At 41.1% G+C, this 17,063-nt stretch overlaps 1 protein-coding gene across 5 annotated transcripts; it reads left to right on the top strand.

The window, feature by feature from the left end:
- Window positions 1-1,381: 1,381 nt before the first annotated feature.
- On the top strand, window positions 1,382-13,032 carry vezt (vezatin, adherens junctions transmembrane protein). Of its 5 annotated transcripts, none has more exons than XM_074626122.1 (12): window positions 1,382-1,544; window positions 2,881-3,018; window positions 7,001-7,090; window positions 7,206-7,390; window positions 8,111-8,395; window positions 9,202-9,383; window positions 9,572-9,765; window positions 10,126-10,499; window positions 10,595-10,788; window positions 10,998-11,110; window positions 11,255-11,462; window positions 11,685-13,032. In XM_074626122.1, exons 1-12 carry the CDS (start codon window positions 1,509-1,511, stop codon window positions 12,260-12,262), a joined length of 2,577 nt encoding a protein of 858 aa, XP_074482223.1. In that variant the 5' UTR covers window positions 1,382-1,508; the 3' UTR covers window positions 12,263-13,032. The 5 variants fall into 5 exon arrangements, with proteins under 5 accessions (XP_074482223.1, XP_074482222.1, XP_074482226.1 ...); XM_074626121.1 differs by having other exon boundaries at window positions 9,190-9,383; XM_074626125.1 differs by having other exon boundaries at window positions 1,383-1,544; window positions 9,202-9,348; window positions 9,618-9,765.
- The last annotated feature ends 4,031 nt before the right edge of the window (window positions 13,033-17,063 follow it).

Genomic DNA, 17,063 nt, shown 5'->3' with positions numbered 1-17,063 from the left:
TATTTAGAGCGAGCAAGCGCGAGCCCGACGCTGATTTTCGTTGACTTAACGGCCACAGATGTCGCTGTTAACAAGCTCTTCTGATTCTTACAAACAGTCCCTTTAATTAGTTCAAGGCAGAATGATAGCACAATTTTCTCCGCGCCACGGGCACTCCATGCACTGACTGTGACTGAATGTTGTATTCATGACGTCTGTGCAACCAATCAGGTGATGACAGATAAGGATCATACCATCAAACCGAGAGGGGCGGTGCGCTGAGGTGCGGAGCGTTGCGTTGCGGTGCACGAATAGTAGACAAGATGAGTGACAGTCGGAAACGAAGCAGCATGTAAAATTATGGTATTCTGGAAATTATAAGGTTTACTATAATTAAATTGAATAATTTAAGTGATATATGTGCACACATACTAATCACAGGTCAAAACACCGCTAAATTTGGCTGAATTATAAAAGGCAGAAGTGGTAAAATGAAGAGCCGAATGATTTGGCTCACTAAAAACAGCCGGAATTCCCATCACTATTCCCAATAACGTCAAGTTTGACGCAACAAAACAACACACTTCCGTTTGTATATTTCAAAATAAATATATGTTGAAGAAGATATGGTGCAGTTGGTGTAATATATTACGTAAAGCAAAGGAGAAAACATAAATATGTGTGAAATTGTATATTTTAGTGAATAAAAATAAAAAATGCTGCTGTTTTGCTGTGATTTTGATTCAAACACATTGTCAAAAATGGGTAGTTTTTTATTTTGAAGGCAATTTCCGGTAATGCACTGGCTGTTTTTCGATAGCTTAGCTTTTCCAACGGTCGGTCCACTGCTTGGCTTTTCCCAACAACGTCAAGTATGACGCAACAAAACAACACACTTCCGTTTTATGTATTTCAAAATAAATATATGTTGAAGAAGATATGGTGCATTTGTTGTGATATATCACGTAAAGCACAGGAGTTAACATACAAAAATGTTCAATTGTATATTTTAGTGAATACAAATTTAAAAAATGCTGCTTTTTGGGTGTGATTTTGATTCAAACACATTGTGAAAAATGTGTATTCTTTTATTTTGAAGATGATTTCCGGTAATGCAACGGCTGCTTTTTCGATAGCTTAGCTTTTCCAACGGTCGAGCTTGGCTTTTCCCAACAACGTCAATTTCAAAATAAATATATGTTGAAGAAGATATGATGCAGTTGGTCTAATATATTACGTAAAGCACATGAGTAAACATAAAAAAATGTTCAATTGTATATTTTAGTGAATATAAATTTTAAAAATGCTGCTGTTTTGCTGTAATTTTGATTCCAACACATTGTTAAAATGTGTAGTTTTTTTATTTTGAAGATGATTTCCGGTTAAACACGAGCATTATGGGAATTGTAGTTTTCATGTAAAGTTTAGCAACCGGCTAACTAACCAACTTATCTCAACTGTTCCTTGACTACTTGTCGCCTACAACTACACAATGCTAACCGGGCTGTGTGTATAGATGGCGGAGAGCAATGACTGAGGAGTTTGATGAAGATGTGGTATTTGAGGTTTGTATTATTTATTTATTATCGAAACTTCTGGATGCTTTGTCACACCTCGCGAGTTTTGGGGGTAAATTCTTAGCTTAGCATGCTAGCCTCACATAAAGCAGCCCTGCTGTTGCTATGCATTGCGTTCTGTTGCCATGCATTGACTTATCACAATACATCCACATATTATTGTGTGGCTGCTGCTAGCTGTGTTTCTGCCAAAGGGGCTTTAATGGTCATGAGAAGGAGCTGAGCTGCTGCCTCAGTGTCGTCATTACTAGACTGGTTAGTTTAGAGGAGGTGGGGTGGGGATGACCAGATCCAATGCGTCGGTTCTGGAGGAAAAAAAAGCAACCTTGACACTCACATAGCTACGTCTGGATGGTGACAACATGAGCTGCGACTTGGTGTGACAATGCATGTGAGTAGTAGCATGTTTGACTGTTATCTAGATATATAATGATGGGTTAATTACATTACACTGCTGTCCAGAGGCACCAAAACACAGCAGGGATGCAGAGTTTTCCCACTAGCTGCAGGAGGAGAACTGGGTCAGACATCTTTTAAGACATATTCTAGCATGGGATGTTTTTCCTCCTTTCTGCTAATTTCATGGCTGTTTTGATTCTGAGCTTTCTTTGTTCAGGCTACACAGCACCCCTCTATGTGTAGGTTATTACATGATGACTCTCAAGATTCAAGATTCAAGATTCAAGCCCTTTATTGTCATTGTGTAGTACAACGAAATTAGATTGTGACAATCCCATAGGTGCTAAAAAAAATAGTAGTAATAATGCAATATAAATATAAAAAATTTAAAAGATAATACAATATATGGTATATTGATGAGATGACAGTTTTGCCAGATTGTTGCACAAAGTGTCCGTCAGATAATTATATAATTATTTCACAGCATCGTATAGTTATTGCACAGAGTGATCAGCATATGTTATTGCATATATCCGGAACAGTATATTTACATTATTCAAATTCCAAAAGTGACCAACGTGTTATTGCACATTTACATTGCACGTGTTGACTTGTGCTTACATTTAGTCCATGGTGCACCGAGAGGCTCAAAAGAAGGTCCTGTTGATTTACAGATTCACACATGTGAATGCACTTAAGTTTTACAGCATTCCTCCCAGAACAGGACAGAGAAGTGAGCTGCATGGAGGAGAGATGGGGGGCTCAGGATACCTTAATCAAAATCAGCTCAACCTGCATCAGACTGGTGACCTAATCATCACCACATTTTCTCCTTCCATCTGGCACTTTTTTATGTCTCTCGCTCTCTCCCTTCTCATCCATCAATCCTCAACTGCTCAATGTGTCTCTTTTTTTCTCTTTGCAGAACTCCCCTCTTTTCCAGTACCTGCATGACCTAGGGCACACAGACTTTGAGGCATGTCCAACGGCTTCGCAGGAGGACGAGTATGGCGGAGAAGAGGGAGACCTCGCCTCTCCCGACGGAGATCCACGGAAAACCTCAGTGAGTTCCTCCTCCCATCCTCGACACCAACATCACACATGCCTGTCCTCTCCTGAAGAAATTATTTAATCTCTTCATTACGTCAATTAATCAACTAGATTTAATGGAACCATCAATCTAATTTCGTATCCCAAATTTAACTTTATTGTCCCCAGTGGGAAATTTGTCTTGCAGCAAGGTGAAACACAGAATGCACACAGACTTGAACATAAAACATAATGAAATACATATTATAAAGAAATGTAAGACATTAATACGTTTACAGAAGACAATGTACATCAGTGACAGTATTAGGGATGTCACAATTTTAATTTCGACCATCATAATCAAAAGCAGGATCTGTGATTTTTTTTTTCTCTCCGCCCTCGCCTACTTGCTCGCATCAAAAGAACACATACAAAGATACACATATATGTATTTTAATAATCTATTAAGAGTTTAAGCATTTAAAAAAATCAAAAATAGCCAAAAATGCCAAAAGTTATCACGTGGCAGTTCTATAATGTGAGTATTAGCTGGTTTTCTCTCATTTATATTACTGTAAACTGAATGTAAACCAAGATGCAGCCTCGGTGTTGCGCTCGCTAGTTCTGTTTTTGTTTATTTGTTATGTTTTACCTTTTTTCCAGCTTTGTTGTCCTTGATTTTAGCTGTATTTCTATTTCTGTTTATCTACATTAAGAGCAACGAAAAAGCAGAGTCAAATTCCTTGTATGTGTTGGCCAAAAAAGCTTTTGATTCTGATATTCTTCGGTTTTGGACTGTTGGTCGGACAAACGAGACATTAGATGACGCCAACAAGGACTCTGGAAAATGTGATGGCCATTTATTTTTAATATTTCTGACTTTTTATAGACCAAACAATTAAACAAGGAAATAACTCCCATCACTATTCAAACGATATCCCCGACCCGGGGCAGTGTGTGTGCATGTGTGTTTGTCACTGTTTGATTTGTGCGGTCAGACAGAAAGTAATTAATTTGACTATTGACTCCAAACAGTGACACACATTAGCACACAGTCACCCACAGACTGTTATGTGCACTGGTTTATAATATGCTTCGCTTCAATCAGACAAGACATGGCAACACGGGCCTCCTACACACACATGCAGGTATTTTATTTTGCATGTTCTTCACTCTGTAATGCATCTCTCTCCTGCTGCTGTTCTGATTTTAATAGAGATAGCCCAAATGCGATTACTGCGACTACGCTCTGCTCTCTCTCTGACGTTGTTCCTGCCTTTCTGGATGTACTCATGAACTTCAAATAGCACCTGCATTAATCTAACCGTGGATGACTGTAGTTTAAGTCGACCTGTGATTCATACAGACGATAAATGAGTCCTGGGAAGCTCCGGATCACATGACACACAGCCTCTCCTCGTTCTCCCCCTCCTCTTCTCGCCACGGGAAACGGTTTTGTGTTTGCTTCGTTCAGGAACTTTCCGTACGTGTCACGCTTCCTCTCTGGTACGCTTGTTGTTGTAAGGAGTTAAGGAGGATGAGGGATTCGGATGAGACAGGAAAGCTTCTGGCTCGTCCCCGAGTGACCAGTTTCCTGAAGCTCAGATAAAGTCGGAGCCGAGGCAAAAAACACCTTTATCTATGTAGACAGACCACAGTTTATCTATGTTGACGTTGCCAGTGAAAGGTCTTACTGAACACAGCTCATATACACCATGTGTGGTATGAACAGTAAGTGTCCTTCAAGAAGAACTTTGTCATTATGCAAGCATAATGACATTGCAGATGCGTGAAGCTCAAATGGTGCATTGTATTGAAAGACTTCACACATATTTACCAGGAATGAATCGGGCACAAATGAGATAAAAGATTAGCAAAAAATCTGCATTTAAAAAGTGCAGAATCTGAGAAATATAAGTGCAATAATATAAGCAATATGTGTCTAATACAATACCCATAAAATACTAAGTGTGCAAACGGCAGCAGCAGGTCCTTAACTTGATATGCTTATATTTTGGAGGACATGTAAATTAATTTGTACGTTGGAGCCTGTGATATTTAAGTAACATAAAGAGGCAGGATTCGCCGAAGTGGGATGTAATCGTTCAGATGATTATGGAAGTATTTTAAAAAAAAACAACAACAAATATTAATATTTGATTTATTTTTGGGCATGTTTGCTTGAAAAAAGACTTGCTGATTCATTTTCTGTTGGATCAACTAAGCGATTAATTGACTAATTGTTTCAGCTCTAAACCAGTAGGTAAACTGGTGCACAGCACATGCCAATCCTCAAGTACTCCAATCCCCTCTCTCCTAATCCTTGTGTACTGTATACATGCTTTTAGGGCTGCGACTAATGATTATTTTCATTATTAATTAATCGGTTAATCATACAGTCTGTAAAATGTGACAAAATTGCAAAGAGCCCAAAGCAAAGTCTTCACATTGCTTGTTTTGTCTGACAAAACCCCAGAAAAACTTTATAGAGAACTCACAACCATGTGCATAGAACACCTCTGAAGAAGCTTCAGAGGTGCTGGTAGCTGGATTTTGTTTGGGCAGAGCCACGCTAGCTGTTTCCCCCCGTTTCCAGTCTTTGTGCTAAGCTAAGCTAACCATATCCTGGCTCTATACTGAATGTACAGATATGAGAGTGGTATCAATCTTCTTGTCTAACGCTCAGCAAAAAAAGCCAAAAAGCGTATTTCCCAAATTATCGAACTATTCCCTCATGCTGTGCATGTAGACTTGCCATCATACACAGCTGTCAGTGCTGAGTGTGTCTGGAAGCTGGAGTGTCTGTGTGACACCAGGAGAATACTGATGAGTATGAACCAACTGTAGCAGGATATACTACAGTAGTGAGAGTGCAGTGAGTTAATCTGTACGTGCTTTACATCATCTCCGTGACAGTATCCGGATGGGATTAGCCGCTCTGATACTACAGAGAAAACGAAACAGGGATTGTGGCCTACTTCGACCGGTGTTGTGTGAAAGCCCAGTCCTGAAACTCAGTCTCAAATCAGTAATCAATACTATTGCGGCCTTTAGTCTAATAACACTTGTGCTTTACCCCCCCAGGAAAGAGGTCAGCCCAGGGCTGGCCAGTCTGAATCAATAACCCCTGGAGCACACACACGTCACAGCATTACATTAACAGAAGAATAATGATAACATTATTAAAGCCCAAAGCCTCAACGGACAAAATATCTTTCAAAATGAGTCCTATTTTTAAAACAAAGCATTTCACAGAACACTCTAAGCAGATTAGTGAATAATAGATCCTATTCATGATTAGGCTTTACGCAGTTTTTCAGGCTCTTTAGCTAACAAGAAAATCTTGCAGCATTTTGAACAGCCTGAGAGGTTTGTTAATATGCATCGAAATGTCAACGCACTTTAAAATGTGAGACGCAAATGTCACTCTGGTTGTGATTGGATGTGTCAGACTGTTTACAGAGGGGATGCAGAGACTCCCTGGAAGCAAGAAATAAAACTGAAGTGTGTGTGTTTTATGTGTAGCGTCTCCAATGAAAGACGGAGAAAAACTAAAAGAGTCCTTCCTTTCCATCTGTCAACCATTTTTGAAAGGATAAAAGCTTAAGTTTTATTGATGCCGAACATGTAAACATTCAGTTGTAACACCGAAATTGAAATTCAACGTGATTATGTGGGTTTTTGTGCCACAGCAGCGGAGCTATATAAGACCGGGGAGTGTTTTTACAAACACACATTGCAGTTATTGTTGTTGCCTGAAAGAGTTTGTCTCCCGGGATACTCCTTTTGACCGTGAGTGTGTTTTTGAGTGCACACAGTTACTATGTATTGGATGTGTGATTCCTGGGAATAAACCCAAGCTAAAGGAAGCACACCAACACCAACATGACTGACAGACTTGCAGGTGAATCATTTTAATCTGGAATATATTTCGCTGATCCACTGGGGCATAAAAACTGGACCGGAGCCGTTGCTTAATTGACTGATCTAATCTTTCCCCCGTGTGTGATTTGCAGGGAGGACGCTTATGGAGGCTGGCTCAAGCCTTGTGGAGATGGAGTCCGATCCACCAGGCGGCTGCGTCTCGTAAGATGGGCCAGCAGCTGGTAGGTAGAATGGGGAAACGGAAAGGAATGCTGGCACTGAAACCTGCTGCTTCACTCAGTTTTATATTTAAAGGCGTCTCCTCTTTTCAAACACGCGTTTCTCTTTTCTTTCCAGGACTGCGTTTTCGGCCAGTACTCGGTGAGGTGCATTCTGGACCAGGACGTGCTGCTGCAGGAGGACGTGGAGCTGATTGAGCTGTTAGACCCGAGTCTCCTCACCCTCTCCTCGTCTGCCTCCGGCTCGTCCAGCCGGGCGAGCACCCTGCCCAGACCGAGCCTCATAGCCAGGCCCTCCCTATGGTACACTGTTAGGAAACAAACACACACAGACACCACAATGGACGGGCAAAATAATGGGTTCACCAGAGAATGTAATGCATTCCAATACAACACCGGCACTAACTGAAACTATGGCCTCTAAAGTAAAAGTAAACATGTAAAATGTAATTTCTTAAACACCCATTTCTTAAAAAAATGTATTGCATGGAAAAAGTATTTTATTTATTTTGCATACATAATAAAACAAGGCAGACAAGACTTAATCCATCCAGGTAGACAAGTACAATAATAACAATAATGATATTAAAAAAAAAAATACAAAATAATAATAATAATAAATAAGTAAATAAATTAAAATTACATTAAAACCTGTCCCTATTCCCTAAAATACAAATATTAAGAAATTATGTCTATATGTATTGATAGTAACAATAAGACAAAACAAAGTTTTTTACTGTGCGGTGTTTCTCTTAGTGCATCCCATATATATTTTGACTTTATTAAATAATGTGAGCACTGACTCTAAGCAGAAGTTTTAATCAAAGCCTTGGTATTCTAGTGACGCTACAAAGATAACATAAAGATGAAAGAAACTGTCTTATTAAAGTACAGTACTCCCAGAGACTTATAAATTAACTTTGACTTGTAAAACTGATGGATTGCCCCTTCATGGATCTAAACTGTCAAATGAACAATTAATGTTCGCACTAATCAAACCTCCTTCCTGCTGTCCTCTCTCAGGGACATGGCAGGGCTGGTCGGCCTGGCTGCGGTGCTGCTGGGTCTCTGCTCCGCGTCCGACGGCCTGTGGTCGTTGGCCGCGGTCCCGTGGGGCCTGGCGCTGCTGGGCTGGCTGGGCCTGAGGGGGGTCACTCTGTGGAGGCGGGGCCGCATGCAGAGGGCCGTCCACACGCGGGCCACGCAGCTCCAGGCTCTGGTCCACAACAGCAAGATGCTGACCGGGCTGGCTCGCAAAGCCCTGCGCCTGGTGCAGGAGACGGAGGTCATCTCCAGAGGGTTCACCCTGTAAGTGTGATCGTTTTTATGTCCTCTTGCATACATATCAACCAATCACATAATGCTCATTTCCTGTCATGTCTCCATCTGCTTGGTTCAACGCTGCTCAGTTAATTCCCTCTTTTGCTTGCGGTGCGTTAGTTAACTTACCTCCTCAGCTAGTGTGACTGTAAGTGTTTATTATTTATGTTAGCACTTGTTTTAGACCACTATTGGTCTCTGTCTGTGTGTATAGCTTGAGCATTGTCTGTTACAACACACTTTAGCATTATACTTCATTCACTAAGTAAGTTAAAGGAATAGTTTCTCTTTCTTGTCGAGAGTTAGATGAGAAGATCAATACCACTCTCATGTTTGTATGGTAAATATGAAGCCGCAGCAGGAAATGCGGAAACGGCTAGTCTGGCTCTGTCCAAATGGCTTTTTTACATTTCAGTTTTTGTACAAATTAAACAAACAAGATATAACATGTTAATTATTGAGATTTAGAGTTACATTTGGACGCAGCTAGGCAAGCTGTTGACCCTGTTTCATATTTACCAGACAGACATGAGAGTGGTATCGAACTTGTCATGTAACTCCCGGGTAAGAAAGTGATTAAGCTTATTTCCTAAAATGTGGAACTATTCCTTTAATAGCATGTCATATTGTCTTGTTCGTCACAACTAACACTCCTGTGTCGTGGTTGCTCATCGTCTCGGTTTGTTGGTTTCGTCTCTAGTGATGTGGTGTTCAGTGTTGTGTGTGTGCCCCCCTGCCTCTCTGGGACGTCTCCACAGTTGTATCACATTTCACTTGTCAAGTTTGCTCGACAGGGTGAGTGCGGCCAACTCCTTTAGCAGGGCGGGGCCGGGGGCGGTGCCGAGAGGCCAGCAGCTCATCGGACTGAGGAAGGCCCTGTACCGATCGCTCCGCACGGCCTTCAGAGCCTCGAGGAGAGCCACCTGTCACATGCTCAAGGCATATCCTTTACCTGGAGAGAAAGACTCAAATAAGGGTGTCTTCATGCTGTTTTGACCTCTTTTGTAGTGGTAGTGGGTAACTTGCTGGGATGTGGTGCATAAATTCATACCTTTTTTTTGGACAAAGACTTATACTGTACTTGTTGTCAGATGCATACATATGCTTAAAGATACTCTCGCATCAAAAAAGGAGTCAAATATTATATATATGTCTGGATTTTAGGTGCACGCGTTGTTTTCATGTGTGATGTGTCCTTAACGCCGTCCACGTTCCCTCTGAACTCTGAGATCGATAACGTGACCAACTACGTGTCTGCGGTGCCTCTGAAGGAGCTGGGGCTCGGCCTGGGGATCGAGCACCTGGGTGACGAGCAGGCTCAGGAGCTGACCGACGACTACAGCCTGCCCGCCCTGAAGGTAAGGAACTGACTGACAGAGCCAGGCTAGCTGTCCCCCCCCGTCTCTATCCAACCGGCTTACCGCACAGACACCAGAGCGGTGATGATCTTCTCATCAAACTCTCCACAAGAAAGAAGCTTAATCTTAATCCATTTCATCCACTTCTCCTCCTGTAAGCTCAGAATCTTACAAACACTAACAGTTTAGTCACACAGCCGATTGTTTAGGAGCGTCAGTGCTTAGTGTATTCATGAACTGTATTCAGTTCTGGCTCTTGAATTAAAAGGTCTGAAACAGCGGCTAAAAAAGCCAAAGAAAGGAGTTGTACTGGTTTTATGAAGAAGGACTTTTAGGCATAAATGTTTTGTCTTCCTGCAGATGCTGTTCCAGCTGTGGGTGGGACAGAGCTCTGAATGTTTCCGTCGGCTGGCTCTCCTCCTGTCACCCCGGAGGATAGAGGAGCCAGATGAGGGCTCACCCAGCGGCGACGCCTCCAACCCTCCTCCTCCTCCTCCTCCCCCGCTGCACCGCTCCATCGCCGCGGTGACAGAGCCCCTCCATCACGCTCTGGCCAGCTGCCTCTGCGAAGTGCAGCGCAGCTACGACTTCCATCGCCACTTCGAGACCCAGCTGAGGACGACGGCCGAGGGCTCCGACAAGACGGGGAGAGCCAGGGAGAAATGCCGAGAGCTCAACACCCTGCACACCTCCATCAGGAGCCTGCAGCTGCACCTCAAGGCGCTGCTCAGCGAGTGAGACACACACATATTAAAAATGACATACATTTAAAAGGCACGAGTCTGTATTCTCAACATCCGTCCTCCTCTTCTGTCTCTGGTATCGTCAGGATGATCATCCTGGAGGACGACCTGGAGAAGCTGATGGTGTCTAAGGAACCGGTGGAGTTGACGTTCGAAGGCTACCAGGACCTCAGTGACCGGCTGCACCAGCTGCAGCCTCACATGCAGGCCAGCTCCGGCTGCTGGGAGGACACCGTCACCCAGGTGGACCGCATGCTGAGACGGGTCACCGCATGTTCGGGTGAGCTGGACACAAACACTCTCATGGCTGTTCGTCACAGTGACACCCCCTTTAGTACTATACTAGCTTCTATATTTAAACAGGGCCTATTTTGAGTTCGGACTTCCTCCTTCCTTTACCACGACTCAAGACTAATGACAGTGGTGGAGGAAGTAGCTCCTTCACAATGTAGGACAAGAATAACGTCAGGCCACACTCCATCTCTGTAGGTAATTCTGAGGGTGTGGAGCAGTGTGGTCCTCCTCTACCTGAGATTCCTCCTCCTCCTCCTCCTCCATCCTACCCGCTGATCCTGGACAGAGACCCTGTACCAGAAGAGCTGGTGAGATGAAATGTCTACTTTCCACCTGACATCTCGCATTGTGTGCCTCTATTTACACCAAGTCTCCCTCACGACGGTCAAGATGTATGTCCCTAGTATTTGTTTCCCTGTTGTCAACCTCCGCTGCTGTTTATGTTTGACCAGGAGTGGGAGGCCTACGTGACAGACTCCGACTCTGACGGTGAAGGCAGAGGGTCCTGGTGCGACATCTTGTCACCGGAGGAACGGGAGCGGCAGCGCCGGGAGAGGGAGGAGTCCCGTCGCGTCCTGTCGGAGCTCAAAGCTGTGCTGGGCTTCCGCGCGTCAGACGGGGAGAGGATGAAGAGGAAGCAGCTGCTCTTCAACGACCAAGGTCTGCACTGACCTATATCACCTCTCTCTCCTGTGATCATTTATAGATGAGGACTTCACTTTTGGGATTTAGTACAAAGTTGAGACAATGAAGGATAATATTGTTAATAATGGGGGTCATTGATTGTAAATTTTCTTTGAGTGAAAAATGCCCTGAGTTTAAAACTGGAAATCAATATATGAGTTCAACCCTAAATGATTTATTTATTTTTCTTTCTTTCAGCCGCTGTGACGCCTTCAGCTCGCAGTGAGAGTCCAGATCCTGTCACAAAGCTTTTAGACGCTCCGACTTCTCTGGGATGTGTAGAAAGTGGCGATGAAGAAGGAAACCACTTTTCAGAGTGCTGTGCAGGAAATGAAGGGGAGGAAGAGGAAGAGGAAGAGGAAGGGAAAGGCGGCAGTGTGAGGCCTGACCCCTCCGCTGAGCCTACGATGGAGTTCAGCTGCGGTTTGGAAAAGAAGGACGGGGATTTGGGAGGAACTTCGGTGTGTTCAAGAGGAGGAGGCGGAGAGTCGGAGCTGCACCAATACGACGGCGTCCTGGGGGAAGGGGAGGGCCAGAACGGTCTGGACTGCTTCCTGAATCCTAAAGTCATCGCTGTCACCGTGATGGACAGACTGACGGAGATCCACGGCTCACAGGCTCTCAGCTTCAGCTCCGCCCTCGCCGCTCAGGTGGCGGCGCGCTCGCACTCGCACATCGCCATGGAGGAGCAGACGTTCGGAGATGATGATGATGATGATGAGGAGGATGATGAAGAGGAGAGCGACAGACGAACCACTGAGAAGGACTTAAGTTAAACCCCGCTGCTTTAACGGAGCACTGAGCAGAGACCCTATTTATGTCTGATCGTCTGGGTGTCTACTGTCGATGGGTCTGTGTTTGTTTCTGGTGTGGAAGCATTTCAAATTTACGCCTCATCCGTCCATTTCACTGTACATTATTACCCACAATTCTTACTGCTCTTTTGCTGTTAAAACTCAGGTACCAGAACCACTAAAACAAAATATGACCTTACAGTGTTTGAGGTCAGAAGACCAGAATGTCTACAGTTTGCTCGGTGACATCCACACAGTGTACTGTATGTTGTTCACAGTCGTTCAGTCGGTGTGGAAACAAAGATTGTAGGAAACAAGTGATTGGCTCCATACATAAAAAATAATATGTTTTTTGAGAAGAAAATGTTTTTAATTGCGGTTTTCAAATCACAATCTGAGTTACTGTCAGGAAGTTTTGGGTTAAAAGAGTTGAAAGGTTGAGAGCTATATCCTGAGATACGGTGGTACTTCTTCTTTCCTGCGCCGCACGAATTGACGCGTAGAGCTGCCTGCGTGATTTTAAAATGTTTCATCTTGAGCGACAAAATTCAATCTTATCTCTGGGCTTCATGAAACGTATAGAGATGAGAGGAAAGAGGCTATACCACAATGTAAAAATACTCAAGTAAAAGTCTGCATTGAGAATTCAACTAAACCTAAATATGGCCAACAAAATATAGTTAAAGTATTAAAAGTAAAAGTACTCGTAAAACAATAGTCCATTTCAGAGTATTTGCAAAACAGACTTTAAATTTTTTTTTGATTTTTTCAGGATTTCAGGGGATCAAATTTGTTCGTAAAGTTACAATCTCGAAGATCTCCTCTTCATTGTCTTTAGTGCCTCCTATGGCGATAAGCGGTAATTGCAGGTTTGTTTTTGGATCCCAGAGATCCAAACCGTGTCCACTGTGTGACGAGTTTTTCTTTGGATTTGCACTTGTTTTTGAAGTTTCATCATCTGTAGTCATCCCTCTTTTCATTGTTTGTTCGGCCATAGTAACCGTTTACTCGCAAGGCTAGCAGAGACCAGAAAAAACAGTCCATCGCTGAAGAGTCTGTTGCTCTGCCTACCCTGTCTGGCAGACCAACCACTGCTAACTGTGCACCGCTTGTGATTTTTCCCTTGAATGTCACCACAGACACCTGGTGCGTAGTACTGCAAATGCAAGGGCTTTCATCAGCGGACTTTAGGCTCAATCACAATGGTGTTACCTCATTTGGCCATAAATAGTGACTTAACAGACATTTATTTCAATTTAAATCTTCGAGATTATTACTTTTAAGTACAGTACTTGAGTAAATGTACTGTCAGACAGTTATATGCTCACACAAAGTGTGAGGGGGAGCTCTGCAAGAAGAGGAGGTAGAATGCTATTCTTACTACCAGCGCTTTATTTTTAGCTGATCCATCTCTCTACTTGCTGTCTGACTGGACACAATGGAGGTCAGACACATAGCCGACCATTATGGAGGACTAAAGCTGCCATTATAATAAATAAATGACTCAATAAATAAATGAAGTAAAAAAAGAAGGAAATGTAGAAATAAAAGCCTCAATTATCAAATAAATGTGCAGGTTAATTTAAAAATAAATAAATATGAACAGAAATAGATATAATTTTATTTTTGTCCGGCCCTTTCTGCAATCCATCTCTCTACTTGCTGTCTGATCGGAAACAATGGAGGTCAGCTTTTTCAGCTATATCTATTTTTTTTCTCCATTTTTATTCATTTCCCAGTTTATTCTTCTCTGTTTACATTTATTTTTTTTATTTTTTTTCACAATTTATTTATTTATTGAGTCATTTATTTATTTTTTTATTATAATGGAAGATTTAAGTCCTCCATAGTTCATTCATTTACAATCCGATTTAGAATACAACACTATTGTATCTAAGAAACAGTCCCATTTTTCAGCGTCTGTGTTTACACTCGGAGGAAAGATCGGACTTGTTTATGGCTCGACACTTTATGGACTGAACTGTGTGCTGCTGTGGTTTAAAATCAGATACCTGTACAGGTATAGTAATAAAAAAGGAGGTTTATTTTCTCTCGTGTGAGGGCAATCTATAACGTTATGTTTCATATGAAGTTGCCATAAGAGTCTGACAGCCCTGGTGTATCCCCACCCACCCCTCCTCCACCTTCCCAGTCTTTCTTGTCACCATGTCTGCCTTGTCCTGACCCCTCCTGCACCCTCTGGGTGAGCTCTACCCCCTCCTACGTGAAATAAAATACCATTCTGGAAGTGTTCGATGTATCCTGGAGTCTTTTCTGGCGCTCCTGTTTCAGAGGCTCTCACGGTCGCTGTAGAGGAACAGGTTCGGCGAGTCACTTGATATGTTTTGTGGGATTTTGCAGTTGTCTCACCCGCAACAGCTGGTGCTCCACTTTAAAGCCATTCATGCCTTTGGAGACCTGATGTAGTGGAGTAAAGACTTAACATATAAGTGCCCCTGTCTTGGGATTTAATACACTTTAAGAAGGGAAACACCATATTTCAGTAACTCTACCTCTGACATTTAAACACATCAGCTCAGGATTTGACCCCCACTGAAGCCACCCATATTGAAAATTCTCTTGTGCAAATGTGCATCAATGGGCATAAATGCTTCTAAGTATAAAGCACCACACAGCTTTATTAGTGACATTATTTTCTTAGATTGTTAAATGTTATAGGTTTGCCATCTAGTGGTCAGTTCTGGGACTGCAACAGGTGTTTGTGGCAATAATGCAGGGTTTTTGCTGCAGATATTTGTGTGTAAAAATAATATATAATGTTATGTATTACTTTAGATGTTTGTTTTATTTGTTTTGCTTACATATCACAGCTTTAATTTATTTTATTTGTGAAATTATTTTTCTTAGATTGTTAAATGTTACAGGTTTGCCACCTAGTGGTCAGTTCTGTGACTGCCACAGATGTTTGTGGCAATAATGCAGGATTTTTGCTGCAGATATTTGTATGTAAAAATGAGCTTTATGTAAAAAAAATAATGTTATTTATTATTTTAGACGTTTGTTTTATTTATTTTGCTCTTATATCACAGCTTTAATTTATTTTATTAGTGACATTATTTTTCCTAGATTGTTAAATGTTATAGGTTTGCCACCTAGTGGTCAGTTCTGTGACTGCCACAGATGTTTTTGGCAATAATGCAGGATTTTTGCTGCAGATATTTGTATGTAAAAATGAGCTTTATGTAAAAAAAAAATAATGTTATGTATTAGTTTTATTTATTTTGCTTACATATCACAGCTTTCATTTTTTTTTTTTTTTACCCTAGTTAATGCTACAACTCTGATATTTACATGATATTCATTATCATGTAATCAGTGCAGTTTATTTGTGTATTTATACCTCTCCACAGGTTATTTCCTGAATAGGCTCCCTCCTCACTGCAGGAACTCCCCTTCAGCTGATTCAGCATGTTTTACTTTGTGCTGCCTTCAAGTGCTCACATTAAGCTCGGAATCTAGTTTCCTAGAATTTAAAAGTCCAATTAGGAATGTTATCAAATGTTTTTGGTAGGATTTAAGAATAAAATTGAATCGATAAGTAGCACTTTGTTTATTGTATTTAGAGCAGAATGAAGAAGACAACACAAACTTTAACATATAATGTACTTTTTGATGCAGTTTTGCACAAAAAAAACCAAAACATTTAATTTGTGCAAAACAGTTAATAGTGAAAACAGAAAAATAAAGCAGCCAAAGCTGGATTACCAACAGGGTAAAAATGGGCAACTGCAACAACAACTATATACATTATTTACATTCAAACATCTCATACAAAAATCACTGTACTCACATTACCTTATATAAAAAAATATGCCAGCAAATTCCATGCAGTGAGGTGTACATATTTAAAAATAAAACAAAACAAATAAATAGAATATCAGCACGTCAGAAAAATAATTAACAGCTCGTTCAGGCAGTTAATTGCATTAGATACTCTTTTAATGCTTTCTTGAAAGTGGCTCTGTTATAAAGTAATAATTGAATAAATTAGTAAGTTATATTATAAGTAATGAATTGGAAATTGGTAATACCGTATGCACCACTAAACGCACAATATAGACTGAAATTACACCTGCATTATAACATAATAAGAATCTTAATTATTACAAAATATACAAAAATTTTGTATTTTGCCACAAATGGCTCTCGGCCACCCCAGGGATCATTAGAACAACTGTTCTCTATGAATTTAATGAGTATCATCTATATCTTGCTTACATGATGTACGTTCCAACCTCTCTTTTAAAAAAGATCAAGTAAAATCCTTTTTTCCCCGTAAAGAATAATGCAAATTTCTAGATATTTGATTTGGGGTATAAGAATAATGTATGCATGGTCGGATGCTGTGTATTATACAATTATTATATATATTATACAATTTATAATATACAATATGCACAGGCAATACATACATACACACATACATACATATACATATACATATACATACATACATATATATACAGTATATACATTGCACTACATGCGCACACTGCATACCACATATACATATATATATACATATATACATATATACATTATTCTTATACCCAAAATACTGATATAATTATCATTATCAAAATATAAATTTGTTATCAATCCAGAATACCAATTAATTACTTATAATATAACTTAATCACAATACCAATTCATTACTTACATATTTAACTTATTGAATCATAATAATATTATTATTGATAACAGTTGTGAGAACACCAGAGTGTCCCTGAAGGCAGCAGCCCTCGCAGCAGCTCTCCCTCTC

Source organism: Sebastes fasciatus, chromosome 23 (assembly GCF_043250625.1).
Source record: "Sebastes fasciatus isolate fSebFas1 chromosome 23, fSebFas1.pri, whole genome shotgun sequence".
NCBI lineage: Eukaryota > Metazoa > Chordata > Actinopteri > Perciformes > Sebastidae > Sebastes > Sebastes fasciatus.
Note: the sequence above shows the minus strand (reverse complement) of the source record. Positions and strands in the feature narration are given on the sequence as shown.